At 40.1% G+C, this 12,001-nt stretch overlaps 2 protein-coding genes across 10 annotated transcripts in view; one reads left to right on the top strand and one right to left on the bottom strand.

The window, feature by feature from the left end:
• aco1 (aconitase 1, soluble) overlaps positions 1-8,049 on the top strand; it is a 56,406-nt gene extending 48,357 nt beyond the window's left edge. For all 4 annotated transcript variants that reach the window (XM_041186271.1, XM_041186272.1, XM_041186273.1 and 1 more), the window contains 4 exons: positions 1,919-2,066; positions 2,728-2,850; positions 6,044-6,229; positions 7,591-8,049. In XM_041186271.1, the coding sequence (XP_041042205.1) occupies positions 1,919-2,066; positions 2,728-2,850; positions 6,044-6,229; positions 7,591-7,707 (574 nt within the window). In that variant the 3' untranslated portion in view covers positions 7,708-8,049. The remainder of the gene's footprint in view (positions 1-1,918; positions 2,067-2,727; positions 2,851-6,043; positions 6,230-7,590) is intronic.
• Positions 8,050-9,420: 1,371 nt separating this feature from the next.
• The window catches only part of ddx58 (DEAD (Asp-Glu-Ala-Asp) box polypeptide 58), a 78,888-nt gene continuing 76,307 nt past the window's right edge, over positions 9,421-12,001 (bottom strand). For 5 of the 6 annotated variants that reach the window (XM_041186373.1, XM_041186374.1, XM_041186371.1 and 2 more), the window contains one exon: positions 9,421-10,530. In XM_041186373.1, the coding sequence (XP_041042307.1) occupies positions 10,234-10,530 (297 nt within the window). In that variant the 3' untranslated portion in view covers positions 9,421-10,233. The remainder of the gene's footprint in view (positions 10,531-12,001) is intronic. The other variant, XR_005942835.1, reaches the window with a different exon arrangement.

The following is a 12,001-nucleotide window of genomic DNA, read 5'->3' as shown; positions in this document are numbered from 1 at the left end:
CCGGACACGGTTGAGGGCCCTGTCAATGACCGTGGGTGGAAAACCTCGGTTAAGGAAGGAGGAGGACATGTCAGAGGAACTGTTTTTGAATGTAGCATCATCGGAACAGATGCGACGGAGGCGAAGGAACTGAGAGAATGGGATGGAGTCCTTACAGGAAGTGGGGTGTGAGGAGCTGTAGTCGAGATAGCTGTGGGAGTCGGTGGGTTTGTAATGGATATTGGTGGACAGTCTATCACCAGAGATTGAGACAGAGAGGTCAAGGAAGGGAAGGGAAGTGTCAGAGATGGACCACGTGAAAATGACGGTGCCGCTTCATGCTTTCGTCGGGACTTGGAAAAATTTACTAATTTTGCTTCCAATCTCCACCCCTCCATCATTTTCACGTGGTCCATCTCTGATATGGTCGTGAGCTCCCTCCCCCATCCCCACCCCCTTTCTGTTTCCCCCTTCCTTTTTTTTTCCAATAAATTATAAAGATTTTCCTTTTCCCACCTATTTCCATTATATATAAAAAAAACCCCACTAGAGCTATACCTTGAGTGCCCTACCATCCATTCTTAATTAGCACATTCGTTTAGATAATATCACCAACTTTAACACCTATGTGTTCTATTGTACTATTGTCATTGACATCTTTTGATGATCTGCTTCTATCACTGCTTGTTTGTCCCTACAACCACACCCCGCCCCCCCCCCCACCTCTCTCTCTCTCTATCTCTCCGCCCCCCCCACACACACCTTAAACCAGCTTATATTTCAACTCTTTCTTGGACTCGAACTCAAGTTCTGTCGAAGGGTCATGAGGACTCGAAACGTCAACTCTTTTCTTCTCCGCCGATGCTGCCAGACCTGCTGAGTTTTTCCAAGCAATGGAAGGTTTGTGAGAGGTAATGAAGAGGGAGAGAACAAGGTGTCATCAGCATACATGTAGAAGCCTATGAATGATATTGCCAAGGTGCAGCCGGCAGATGAGGAAGTGGAAGGGACCAAGGGTAAACACATGGTGGACTCCTGAGATTGTGCAGAATGGAGTGAGATGCTATTGGTATGCCTCTGGCTTCTGTTAAGTAAAGGTAGAACTAATTTGTACAGGCGAGGAGAGGCATTGAAAAAGGATTGTTTGGTCAACAAAGTCAAAGGGTGCAAAGAGGCGTAATGCATCATAATCCTCACAAAGAATATTATGTATAATTAGGGCAGTTTTGATATTGTGAGATGTGTAGAAACCTGATTGAGTTTTCATAGAATTGAGAGAGAAATGTGCACAAATCTGAAAGGCAGTAAAACATTCAAGTAATTGACAGACATAACCGAGTTGGAAATGGGGCAGGCATTTGCAAGGATAAGGGTGAAGTGGGTCTGTGTTGTTTTTTATGGGCATAGTGGGAATGATGGTGATGAATTTAAAAGGGAAGGGAACAGTTCCTGAGTGGAGTGAACCATTTGTAATGCCAGGTAGCATTGACGCCAGGAAGGGGAAGCTGATTGGTCAGCAGTTTAGTGAGTAATGGGTCAAGGGAGTAAGAATTGGATCTCCATGACAGGATTGGCTTGGAGAGAACATTGGAGGCAATAGGAAAGAAACCAGAAAGATGAGGGTTCAGGGCTAGAGTAAGAGGGCTTTTGGAGGAGGAATGGTTGGGTGGAAAAGTGGGAGAACAGCAGAGGCAATTACCTTGTTGAGTAGGAAGTCTGAGTTTCTTGTACTTGAACTTTGAAATAAGGATGGAGAGGGCAAAGGTTTAAATAAGCAGGTATAGTAGGAAATAAAACAGGTTATCTTTGCTCTCCAAAATGATCCTGGAGGAGTTGACAGTTTTGGCAGAGGAGAATTAGTGAAGGTACATGACAATCAGTGACTAAACCAGTTGTGCATTGACCCCACTTGTATTAATTTAAAAAAAATTTCTTCTAGTTTAACCCCTCGACAATTCAACTCCTACGGATCCCGTCGGGGAAATGATGCAGTGATGGCAAGAGGGACATTTGCAAACATCCGGTTGTTCAATAAATTCCTCAAAAAGCAGGGGCCGCAGACTATTCATTTCCCCAGTGCAGAAACAGTAAGTGAGAAATCAAATGTTTCTTTTCACCAAGCCACAGAATTGCCATACATTGAGCCCCAGTGAGCTGGCACACGCTAAGGTAAGGGTGCAGAGGGTCTGTTTTTTATGGGCATAGTGGGAATGATGGCGATGAATTTAAAAGGGAAGGGAACATTTCCTGAGTGGAGTGAACCATTTGTAATGCCAGGTAGCATTGAGGCCCTCTACGTGCTGCGCGAGCTGAGGTGTTCTGCTCTTTTAATAAACGTGAAAGTAAACAAATACTATTGTCATGGCAGTAATTGTAAATGGCTGCCATTTTCATTAAATGGTTCATCACTAATCCCTCTGAGCTCTTCTGTGCTGAGGATAAGTGAATTTGAATGGTAGTAAAGGAAACTTGAAAGATGTACTTAATCAAACACTGCCTTGTAACAGTAAGAGTGATGTGGCATGTATTTGTGGGGGGAAAAAAAGTGACCTCTTCAATGTATTGTTCCATCCCAAGTTCTAATGCGGGCAGATGTGAATAAAGCTAATTGTTTGTATTCAGCAACCATCAAGATATTTTAAGTTAAACTCTAACTGAGAATATGTTAATCCAATATAATTTGTTCCAGTTCCAAGTCTCATCTTTAAAAGAAATTCTAAACTGCATGTGTTTCTCCATTGTTGGCAGCTTGATGTATATGATGCTGCAGAACGCTATCAACGACACAGTCATTCTCTGATTATTTTAGCTGGTAAGGAATATGGATCGGGCAGCTCCAGAGACTGGGCAGCCAAGGGTCCTTATTTGCAGGTGAGTTGTTTGCATAGGGCAAAATAGATACAAGCCCTGAGTTCCAGCCATGACTGAAGAATAATTAACTCAAGGTAACACAGCTGTATCATTCTATGATTCTATCTCAGAAAGAGGCCATTCCACCCATCATGTCCATACTGACTCTTTTAAAGAACTATCCAATTAGTCCCACTCCCACCTACTGCTTCCCCATAGCCCTTAATTTATGTTTCCTTTTCAAGTATTTATCCAATTCCCTTTTGAAAGTTATTATTGAATCTGCTTCGTCTGCCCTTTCAGGCAGCACATTCCAGATTGACTTCTGTCATACTGCTGAATATATTGGGGTAATTATAATGGCAGGACCAATCCACAGCAGATTCTGGGGTGAGAAAACAGAAAATGTTGGAAAACTCTCATCAGTTCAGGCAACTTCTGTGGAACTAGAAACAGGGCTAACGTTTCAGATTGATGATCTTCCATCAGAGCCTCTGTGCTCCTCCAGAGAGCTTGCGAAGGCTGTAGGGCGAGAGGTGTTTATAGAGATGGGGAAGGACAAGGCCATGGAGGGATTTGAAAACAAGGATGAGAGTTTGAAAGCAGGGGAACAACATGCACTGTTTGAATTTCGGGTTTTGAGGCTCGGCAGCAGGAGGCCAACAGCAGCAGCAAGTCCTAATCCTCAGTGACTGAAATGGGAGCTGAAAACTGAGTAACAGGTGGGCTTGATTCCAACCAAGTTCCTTCTGGCAGCTGTAGGCAAAAAACTTAAGTGGACACATGTGTGAGCAGCTGATTGCATTGTTTCTTGTATGCTTTGGCCAGAAAGGTCACAGTGACAACACTTTGCATGAAGGAATCAAATGACCATTGAAGTTGCATGGTCTGATGTAGATTTATATTTTTGACTCTGACGTATTTTATGTAGAGTTAGCCATTCCGCAAAGATCGCAGAATGTAAGTGGTCTGAGTTGGGATGAAGTATTGTACATTAATAGTTGTTTGGTAATACAGAACTTGTGAATTGCTGAAAAAATACATTTTGTCAAAGTCTTTCACCCTGCACTCATCAGGACAAAAACAAGAATACCAATGTCAGGGGAAACAACAATTGTACATTATGTTACACCAAAAAAAAAGAATGTTATACAAAAATGACACCACTTAAATGGCAGCAAATATCTGGTGAGATCACGTTTGAACAGTGTGAGACTGTCATTTTAAAGTGGTCACTGATCCCATTTTGTCTTTTACCCTCCCCAGAACACGTCAATGCAACAGATTGGAAGACGGAAGGTTAGGGCTTAAAGCAGGTTTAGAAATAATTTTTTCTGTAACAAATGACAAGTGAGCTTCTCAGAAGAGCTGGGCAGGCAGTTACATCAACAAGCAGGAACTAGTGTAGTAAAATAATATAAAATGTTTTGTCCTAAGAGTTTCTGTTATACACAATTCACCTGAAATCTGCCAAAGTAACATTTATATAAGAACATGAATAGGAGCAAGAGTAGGCCCTTCAGTCTGCTCTGCCATTCAATAAAGTTGTGGATGATTTGATTGTGGCCTGGGTTGTATGAATGGCCATGCACACAGGTCGAATTACTGAGGATGGTGATTTCTGGCGTTAGTGACTGTTCGAGGATTGTCTTCAAATTAATTTTTTTGCGGGGCAAATGGGTTAATAGGCACCTTTTAAAAAGTTCTGAAATACTAAATATTTAATTTACTAAGACATTGACTATAGTACACCATTGTAGCTCATAAATGATTCAGTGTAGTGTCTTAAAATCTGAGTTAAAATTAGGTTACTCCCAGATGGTGAACTAAACCCTTTTTAAAATAATTTATTTTCTAATAAACCCATTTTCATCTGTAGTAATAGAAGTGCACCAGGTTACCACTCTTAAATATATCACAGAATATTTTATAATGCAAGGAGAAACAGTTACTTTCTATCATGCTGCCCATTTGCACTGGTTCATAGAATATTTTATATTTGCCAATACGCAAATGTATTTGAGCAAACATTTCAGCTATAACTTCACTTTGGAAAACCAGTGCCCTGATAGCCACTGGTGCCTAAATTGGAAACTGCCCCCATTTGTCCCTGAATGGGTTTGAATGATTTGCTTTTACTACGTTCTGTGCGTGACTGGCTTGGATGAAGGGATGGATGGGATGGTTGGCAAATTTGCTGATGAAACAAAGATAAGGTAGGAAAGTAAGTTGTGAAGAGGACAAAAGGAGGCTACAAAAAGATATAGATAGGTTAAGTGACTGGGCAAAGATCTGGCAAATGGAGTATAATGTGGGAAAATGTGAAATTGTCCATTTTGGCTGGAAGAATAAAAGAGAAGCATATTATCTAAATGGTGAGAGATTGTAGAGCTCTGAAATGCAGAGGGATCTGGGTGTCTTCGTGCAAAAATGACAAAAGGCTAGTATGCAGGTACAGCAAGTAATTAGGCAAGCTAATAGAATGTTGTTATTTATTGCAAGGGGAATTAAATACTAAAGAACAGAGGTTATGCTTCAGTTCTACAGGGCACTAGTGAGACCACATCTGGAATACTGTGTATAGTATTGGTCACCTTATTTAAGGATGTAAATGCATTGGAAGCAGTCCAGAGAAGGTTTGCCAGACCAACACCCGGAATGGGCATGTTGTTTTATGAGGAAAGGTTGGACAGGCTATGCTTGTATCCGCTGGAGTTTAGGTGAGTAAGAGATGACTTGATTGAAACATATAAGATCCTGAGAGGTCTTGACAGGGTGGATGTGGAGAATCTAGAACCAGGGGTTACTGTTTAAAAATAAAGGGTCGCCTATTTAAAACTTAGATGAGGTGAAATTTTTTTCTCTGAGGGCCATGAGTCTTTGGAACTCTCTTCCTGAAAAGGCGGTGGAAGCAGAGTTTTTGGATATTTTTAAGGCAGAGGTGGTTAGATTCTTGGTAAGCAAGGGGGTGATAGGTTATTGGGGGTAGGTGGGATGTAGATTTGAGGTTACTATCAGATCAGCCCTGATCTTATTAAATGGCGGAGCAGGCTCAACAGGCCAAATAGCCTACTTCTCCTTGTTTGTATTGTCTATACCAACTCAGCTGACAGTGTCCTGAAGTCATGTTTTAGTTGCTTTTAAAGAGTTAAGTTTGTGAACTACATGTTGTAAATCGAAGAATTGAGTAACCCAATCATGGTCTTCTTGCCAGGGCATCAAAGCTGTCCTTGCTGAGAGCTATGAACGCATTCATCGCAGCAATCTCGTAGGGATGGGGATAATTCCTCTGGAGTATCTACCAGGACAGACTGCCGATAGCTTGGGACTTACAGGTTGCGAGCGCTATACCATCTCAATTCCCAATGTGCTGAAGCCCAGGATGAATGTGGAGATAAAGGTGAATTCTTAATTTTTATTCCTGAAACACCCACTGTTAATGTTGCAAATGCTGTGACCATTGAGTGCGTGCTTTAGTTGTGATTAAGAGCAGCTGATACTAATTGGGGAAAGGTTAGGGCATATATATATATATATATATATATATATATATATATAAAAACTGTGCTGAAGGGAAAAGGAGTCTACACTTACACTGGGTGAATCAATCTATTATGAAGAAAGACTGGCTGCAGCTTCCTTTGCCATATGGATGTTCAGCGAAATAACCGCCAAAGCAAATACCAAACATTTAGAAAAACCAACACGATTCTTTTAGATTGACCTGTTCCTAACATGTGCGGCCCCTGGATTTTGAGCTGTATTTTGTAATATGTCTGTGGGATTGAGAAGTTTTGCATAAGTTCATGGGGTAATAGGGAGCCAAGGTGGGTGGATGGAGTTAAGGTACAGATCAGCGATGATCTTGCAGAATGTTGGAACAGGCTGGAGGGGCTGAATGGCCTCCTCCTGTTTCTGTGAAATCTGTTAACTAACTTTTCAACTCCACTGCTTTTGTTTCTGACTCTCCTACACTGTTGGCACTTGGTGCTGTTCCAAGATGCTTTTTTTACGCTCCCCAGTGAACTACTACCCATCCTACAGCAGGCTGTCCAAAACACCACATGACATTTCAATCTTAAAAATGAAAAAAATTGCAATATTACGAGCTTGGTCTCCTCTCCTCCTGTTCCTTTGTTTCCAGCTGCTGGGAATTCACTGGTCCTGAACAAGTGTTAATCATAGAATGATACAGAATGGGTGGCCATTCAGCCTGTCGTATCTGTTCTGGCTCTTTGGTAGCTAGAGCTAGCCAATCAATCATTGGATCAGCCCTAGTTCACAGCTGTTTTCCTGTGGCCTGTAATTTTTCTTCCCAATTTTTTTATTCAGTTCCCCATTGAAACTTACTGCTGAATCTGCAACTGCCACCCTTTCAGGCAGTGCATCCAGATCACCACAACTTGCTGCGTTAAAATGTTTCCTCATGACTGTTTTTGAAAAACAATGATTCCATTTTAATAGCAGTAGTGCAGCCATACAGAGTGGTCTGTCATATTATCCACGTCTTAGTGCAATTTATAGTTTGTATTTGTGTGGTTTTGGGATTGACAGTGTTCACCGTATAAAAAGTAAACTGACTCGTTCCTTTGTATTTGTGTTTACCCTGCAATGTGGTTTTAAAAATATAACATAAGACAACAAGTAAATGGAGGAAAATGTCAAGGTATGGGTTGTGCTCAAACTTTTTTCCCTCCCAATAAGTGTTTTGTGTGTGTGAAATGTGTACAAATGTTTAACACAATTTTTTTTATCTCCTAGCTTGACACGGGCAAGTCCTTCCAAGCCACCATGAGATTCGATACGGACGTAGAACTCGCCTATTTCCACCATGGTGGTATCCTAAACTATATGATCCGAAAGATGATATCAAATTAGCTGGACACTTTTTTTGGGGTTGGGGGACGAAGGTGATAAGAGCGATCATGTCGGAAAACGCACAGATTTAAAGCACTAATTATCAAAAGTAAATTTTGATATAAACCCGTTTTATTCCCATTTAGTTGGAACAGTGAAATGATTCTGACTGGGTTTTACAATGGGTAAAAGATTTATCTGTATCTTTGTAATAACCATTTTCAAACTAATTTTTAACAACAATTCCTTGAAATTATTTTGCAGAACATTTGCAAGCTGTATTATCTGGTTCAGCTATAATATTGAAATCTATTTTTGAAAGCTACACACCTTTGCAATCATTAAACATGACGTGAAAACGTGTTGGCAGTCTTTGACGTATGATTTTTTTGCATGAAAAACAAACAACTGGTTTAATTATTTTTCCAATTTGGTGCGTTATCTTTGCGGTTGCTGAATTAAGCTATGAATTATATTGTAAAATAAGAAACTCTATTAACATTGTCAACTTTTTTATTTTTGCAAGAGGAAAAGTTTGGAGATTGACTGTTAAGCACTTCTGTTTTTTTAAAACTTTGGGTTAAGGATCTGAATATGGACTCTAGTCTGTATTATGTGATTGATGCTTAATGCCCTCTGATAGCACTTGATGGGAGATCTGTTTTCTTTTCAATGATGCATCTTTTAAACCCATTTATAATATTTGCTTCAGTAGCCTCTTTGATAACTTGGCCCATAGAATAATTTTTGCAAATTTATGCTGGTGGGGTGTGAAGGCTTGTGCACACTGAGTAGATGTCAATAATTTGGGCATAGAAGTCAGCAGGATCCTCTGTCCACTCTTTTTACGGGTAGGTGTGAGGCAGGTATCTAATGTTTTATGAATTTTATCAGCAAGCTACCTGGAGCATCAAACAAATCGATGCAGCAGGTTGTGCTGGGACACTCAACAATGGTTTAAAAAAAAAGCTTGCATTTATTACCACAAATTTCCAATAGGTGATGCCATCCTCTGGGAACGGAGGTTTGAAAAGTGACAGCCAGCTCCGGATTTGAACTTATCCTGATAAGGGAACATTTCCAAACAATGCCACTATCTGGAGGTTGGCAAGTTCCATTGTTAGGAGAAGCAGTGCATGAACCTTCGCTGCTGCTATTACCTTAATTTTTTGGATTGATGATTGTTGTTTCACACTTGCCTCTATGTTGTTGGAATGAACAAGGAAGTCTGTCTTAGGCGACAGCAGCATTGAGTAGTCATTCACAGAAATATAAACAAAAACAAAAAAACTGCGGATGCTGGAAATCCAAAACAAAAACAAAAACAGAATTACCTGGAAAAACTCAGCAGGTCTGGCAGCATCGGCGGAGAAGAAAAGAGTTGACATTGAATCCTCATGACCCTTCGGCAGAACTTGAGTTCGAGTCCAAACTCGAACTCAAGTTCTGTCGAAGGGTCATGAGGACTCGAAACGTCAACTCTTTTCTTCTCCGCCGATGCTGCCAGACCTGAGTTTTTCCAGGTAATTCTGTTTTTGTTTTTATTCACAGAAATATGCTGGCCTCATTGAGTTTAATGAAATTGGATTGTACTGGTTCAAAGGGTAAGAAATGATCATTCTTTGCAACCTGCCAAATAAGGTTAAAATATTCTCAACATCCCACTCGCTCTAGCTTACCTACCCTTTGTGCTTAGTCCATATCTACTATTGTTATAAAGGTACAGCACAGTAATTTGATGATTAATCCAGTTTAAGTTGTAATATTTAGATGAAATAACACAGTAAGCTTATGAATACAGTAATCACTAATGATTGCAAACAACGTTTTATAAAACTCAAAGCACTGAACTACTTTACATAGAATATATTGCACAGAAACAGGCCCAACTGGTCGCATGAGCCTCATCCCACCCTTCTTCATCACAAACTATCAGAATATTCTTCTATTCCTTTCTCTTTCATGTATTGATCCAGCTTCCCCTTAATTGCTTCTATGTTAATCGCCATCTGGTAGCAATTTCCACATTCTAATCACTGAGTAAAGAAGTCCCTATTGGATTTATTAATGACTACTGTTTATTTTTGTGGCCCCAAATTTTGATTATATATGGAAGCATCTCTACTGATTAACAGTAAATAGTATTCAACCAGACTTTGCCAAAATTGCTGAACAAGATCTTAATAACTGCACATCCATGTTCTTTAGCATATTCTGTTGTATTTATTGGTGCATTTTCTGGCAGAGGGAATTAATGCTTAGAGGGTGATTCTGAAAGAAATATAATTCTATATTATTGGATGGGAGAGGTTTAAATACCCAGATTCTGTTTTAAAAACAGTAGTTTTAAAACAAAAACCAAAAATTATTGTTGGTGAAAGCATTCAATTAAAATAGCAGAACAGTTCTGAGGATGGGTCCTATAATTTAAATATTATGTGGTCTTTTCTGATGCTGTTGAAGTTGCTTTGTATTCCTGCATTCTCTGCTTCTGCCGTAGAATGGCTTTTGACTAAGGAAATTGATGTTTAATGGATTTTTCCCCCTTTATGTATTGGCAAGTTCCGCACCATCAAAGAGTTTCATCAAAAAGGGGGTATTTTTCCATTTACTCCCTGGAATCAGATCAGATGTTGACATATTCTTAAGAATAAAGCTCTCGATTTTAATCACTGGGAGATCATTAAACACCTTATAGTTTGCAGTAATTCCCCAATCATGCCCACAATCATTGCAATATAATTTTTGCTTTTTCTGAAAACTGCCGAAGTTTTTTGGCTTCTTGTGAGGTCGAGTTGAGTAAAGGGCCTTGAAGGAGTTGCCGATAACCGTGTGATGACATTCCTGAAAGGAAGATGGAGAGCTTTCAGGCAGTGACCTACCAAATCACACCACAGGGTCAAATAATTCTACAGTATTACATTATCTATTCATTGTAGTAAATGTGAGTACCTTAGGCAATACTTATCCTTCAATCAACAATCACACAGTCGGTTTTACTGACATTATCACATTGCTGGGTTGTGGGATCATACTGTGTGCAAATTGGCTGCCTGCATGTTACCTACATTGCAACAGTGACTGCACTTCAAAAAAAGTACTTCACTGGTTGCAAAGTACTTCGGGATGTCCTGAGATCATGAAAGATTTACATAAATTTCGGTCTTTCTTTTATGGAATATGGTAGACAATATACTTGTAGAAAAAATCTGTAATCAGTACAGGTTCAATAAATGTTTTTTTGTTAGGGATTGAGCAGAAGAGATTTCTAAACATTAAGGATTATTGCCCAAATGATTGAATCAGAGCATGATACAGCATGGGCGATGACCATTCAGCTCATCATGCCTTTTTCAGCTCTGTGGTTCCACTTCATAGCTCTTTCCACATAACCATAGAGTCAATTTTTTACAACACTGGAGGAAGCCATTCAGCCCATTCCATGCCAGCTCTCTGTACAGCAAACTAGTCAGTCCCATTATCCCATTCTTTCCCCATAGCTGTGCAAGTTTATTTCCCTTAAGTACCCTCCAAAGTTCTTTAGGAAATCATTATCTGCTTCTACCACCCTCATGGGCAGCAAGTTCCAGGTTAAAACCACTCGCTGCATAAAACATTTCTTTTGCACATCCCTCCTGCAGTTCTTGGCCCCAAAACTTAAATCTGTGTCCCACATTCTTGTAGTATCAGCTAATGGGAACAGTTTTCCATGTCTACTTTATCCAAACCTGGTCATAATCCTCCACACTTCTTATCAAATCTCCTTTGCTCCAAGGAGAACAACCCAGCTTCTCCAACCTCACTTTGTAACTAAAGTTCCTCATCCCTGGATCTATTCTGATAAATCTCCTCTGTAACCTCTCAAGGACCCTCAGATCCTACCTTAAAGTGTGGTGACCAGAACTGGACACAACATTCTAGTTGTGGCCTAACCAGAGCTTTGAAGGTTGGACATAACTTCCCTGCATTTGAACTTAGTATTGTGTAGCCCAAGATCCCGTATGCTTTTTAACGTGCATGATCCGTCTTTTACAAATCCATGCTGCCTTTTAATTAACTTCATGTGCCTGTTGACTTTTTTCCCAGTATTGCTTTTAAAACCTTACTCATCACAGATATTAAACTGACTGGCTTTTAATTACTAGGATTGCCCTTACACACTTTCTTGCCACTCACTAATCCTCTGGCACTTTCACTGTAGCTGGGGAAGATTGGAATATTGTAAGCCCTTCTGCTATCTCCAACTCCTCTTCCTTTAGCAACCTGGAATGCAAGCCATCTGGACTGGAGGACCTATCCAATCAAAGCCAGCCTT

Source organism: Carcharodon carcharias, chromosome 4, assembly GCF_017639515.1.
Source record: "Carcharodon carcharias isolate sCarCar2 chromosome 4, sCarCar2.pri, whole genome shotgun sequence".
NCBI classification, from domain to species: Eukaryota; Metazoa; Chordata; class Chondrichthyes; order Lamniformes; family Lamnidae; genus Carcharodon; species Carcharodon carcharias.
Note: the sequence above shows the minus strand (reverse complement) of the source record. Positions and strands in the feature narration are given on the sequence as shown.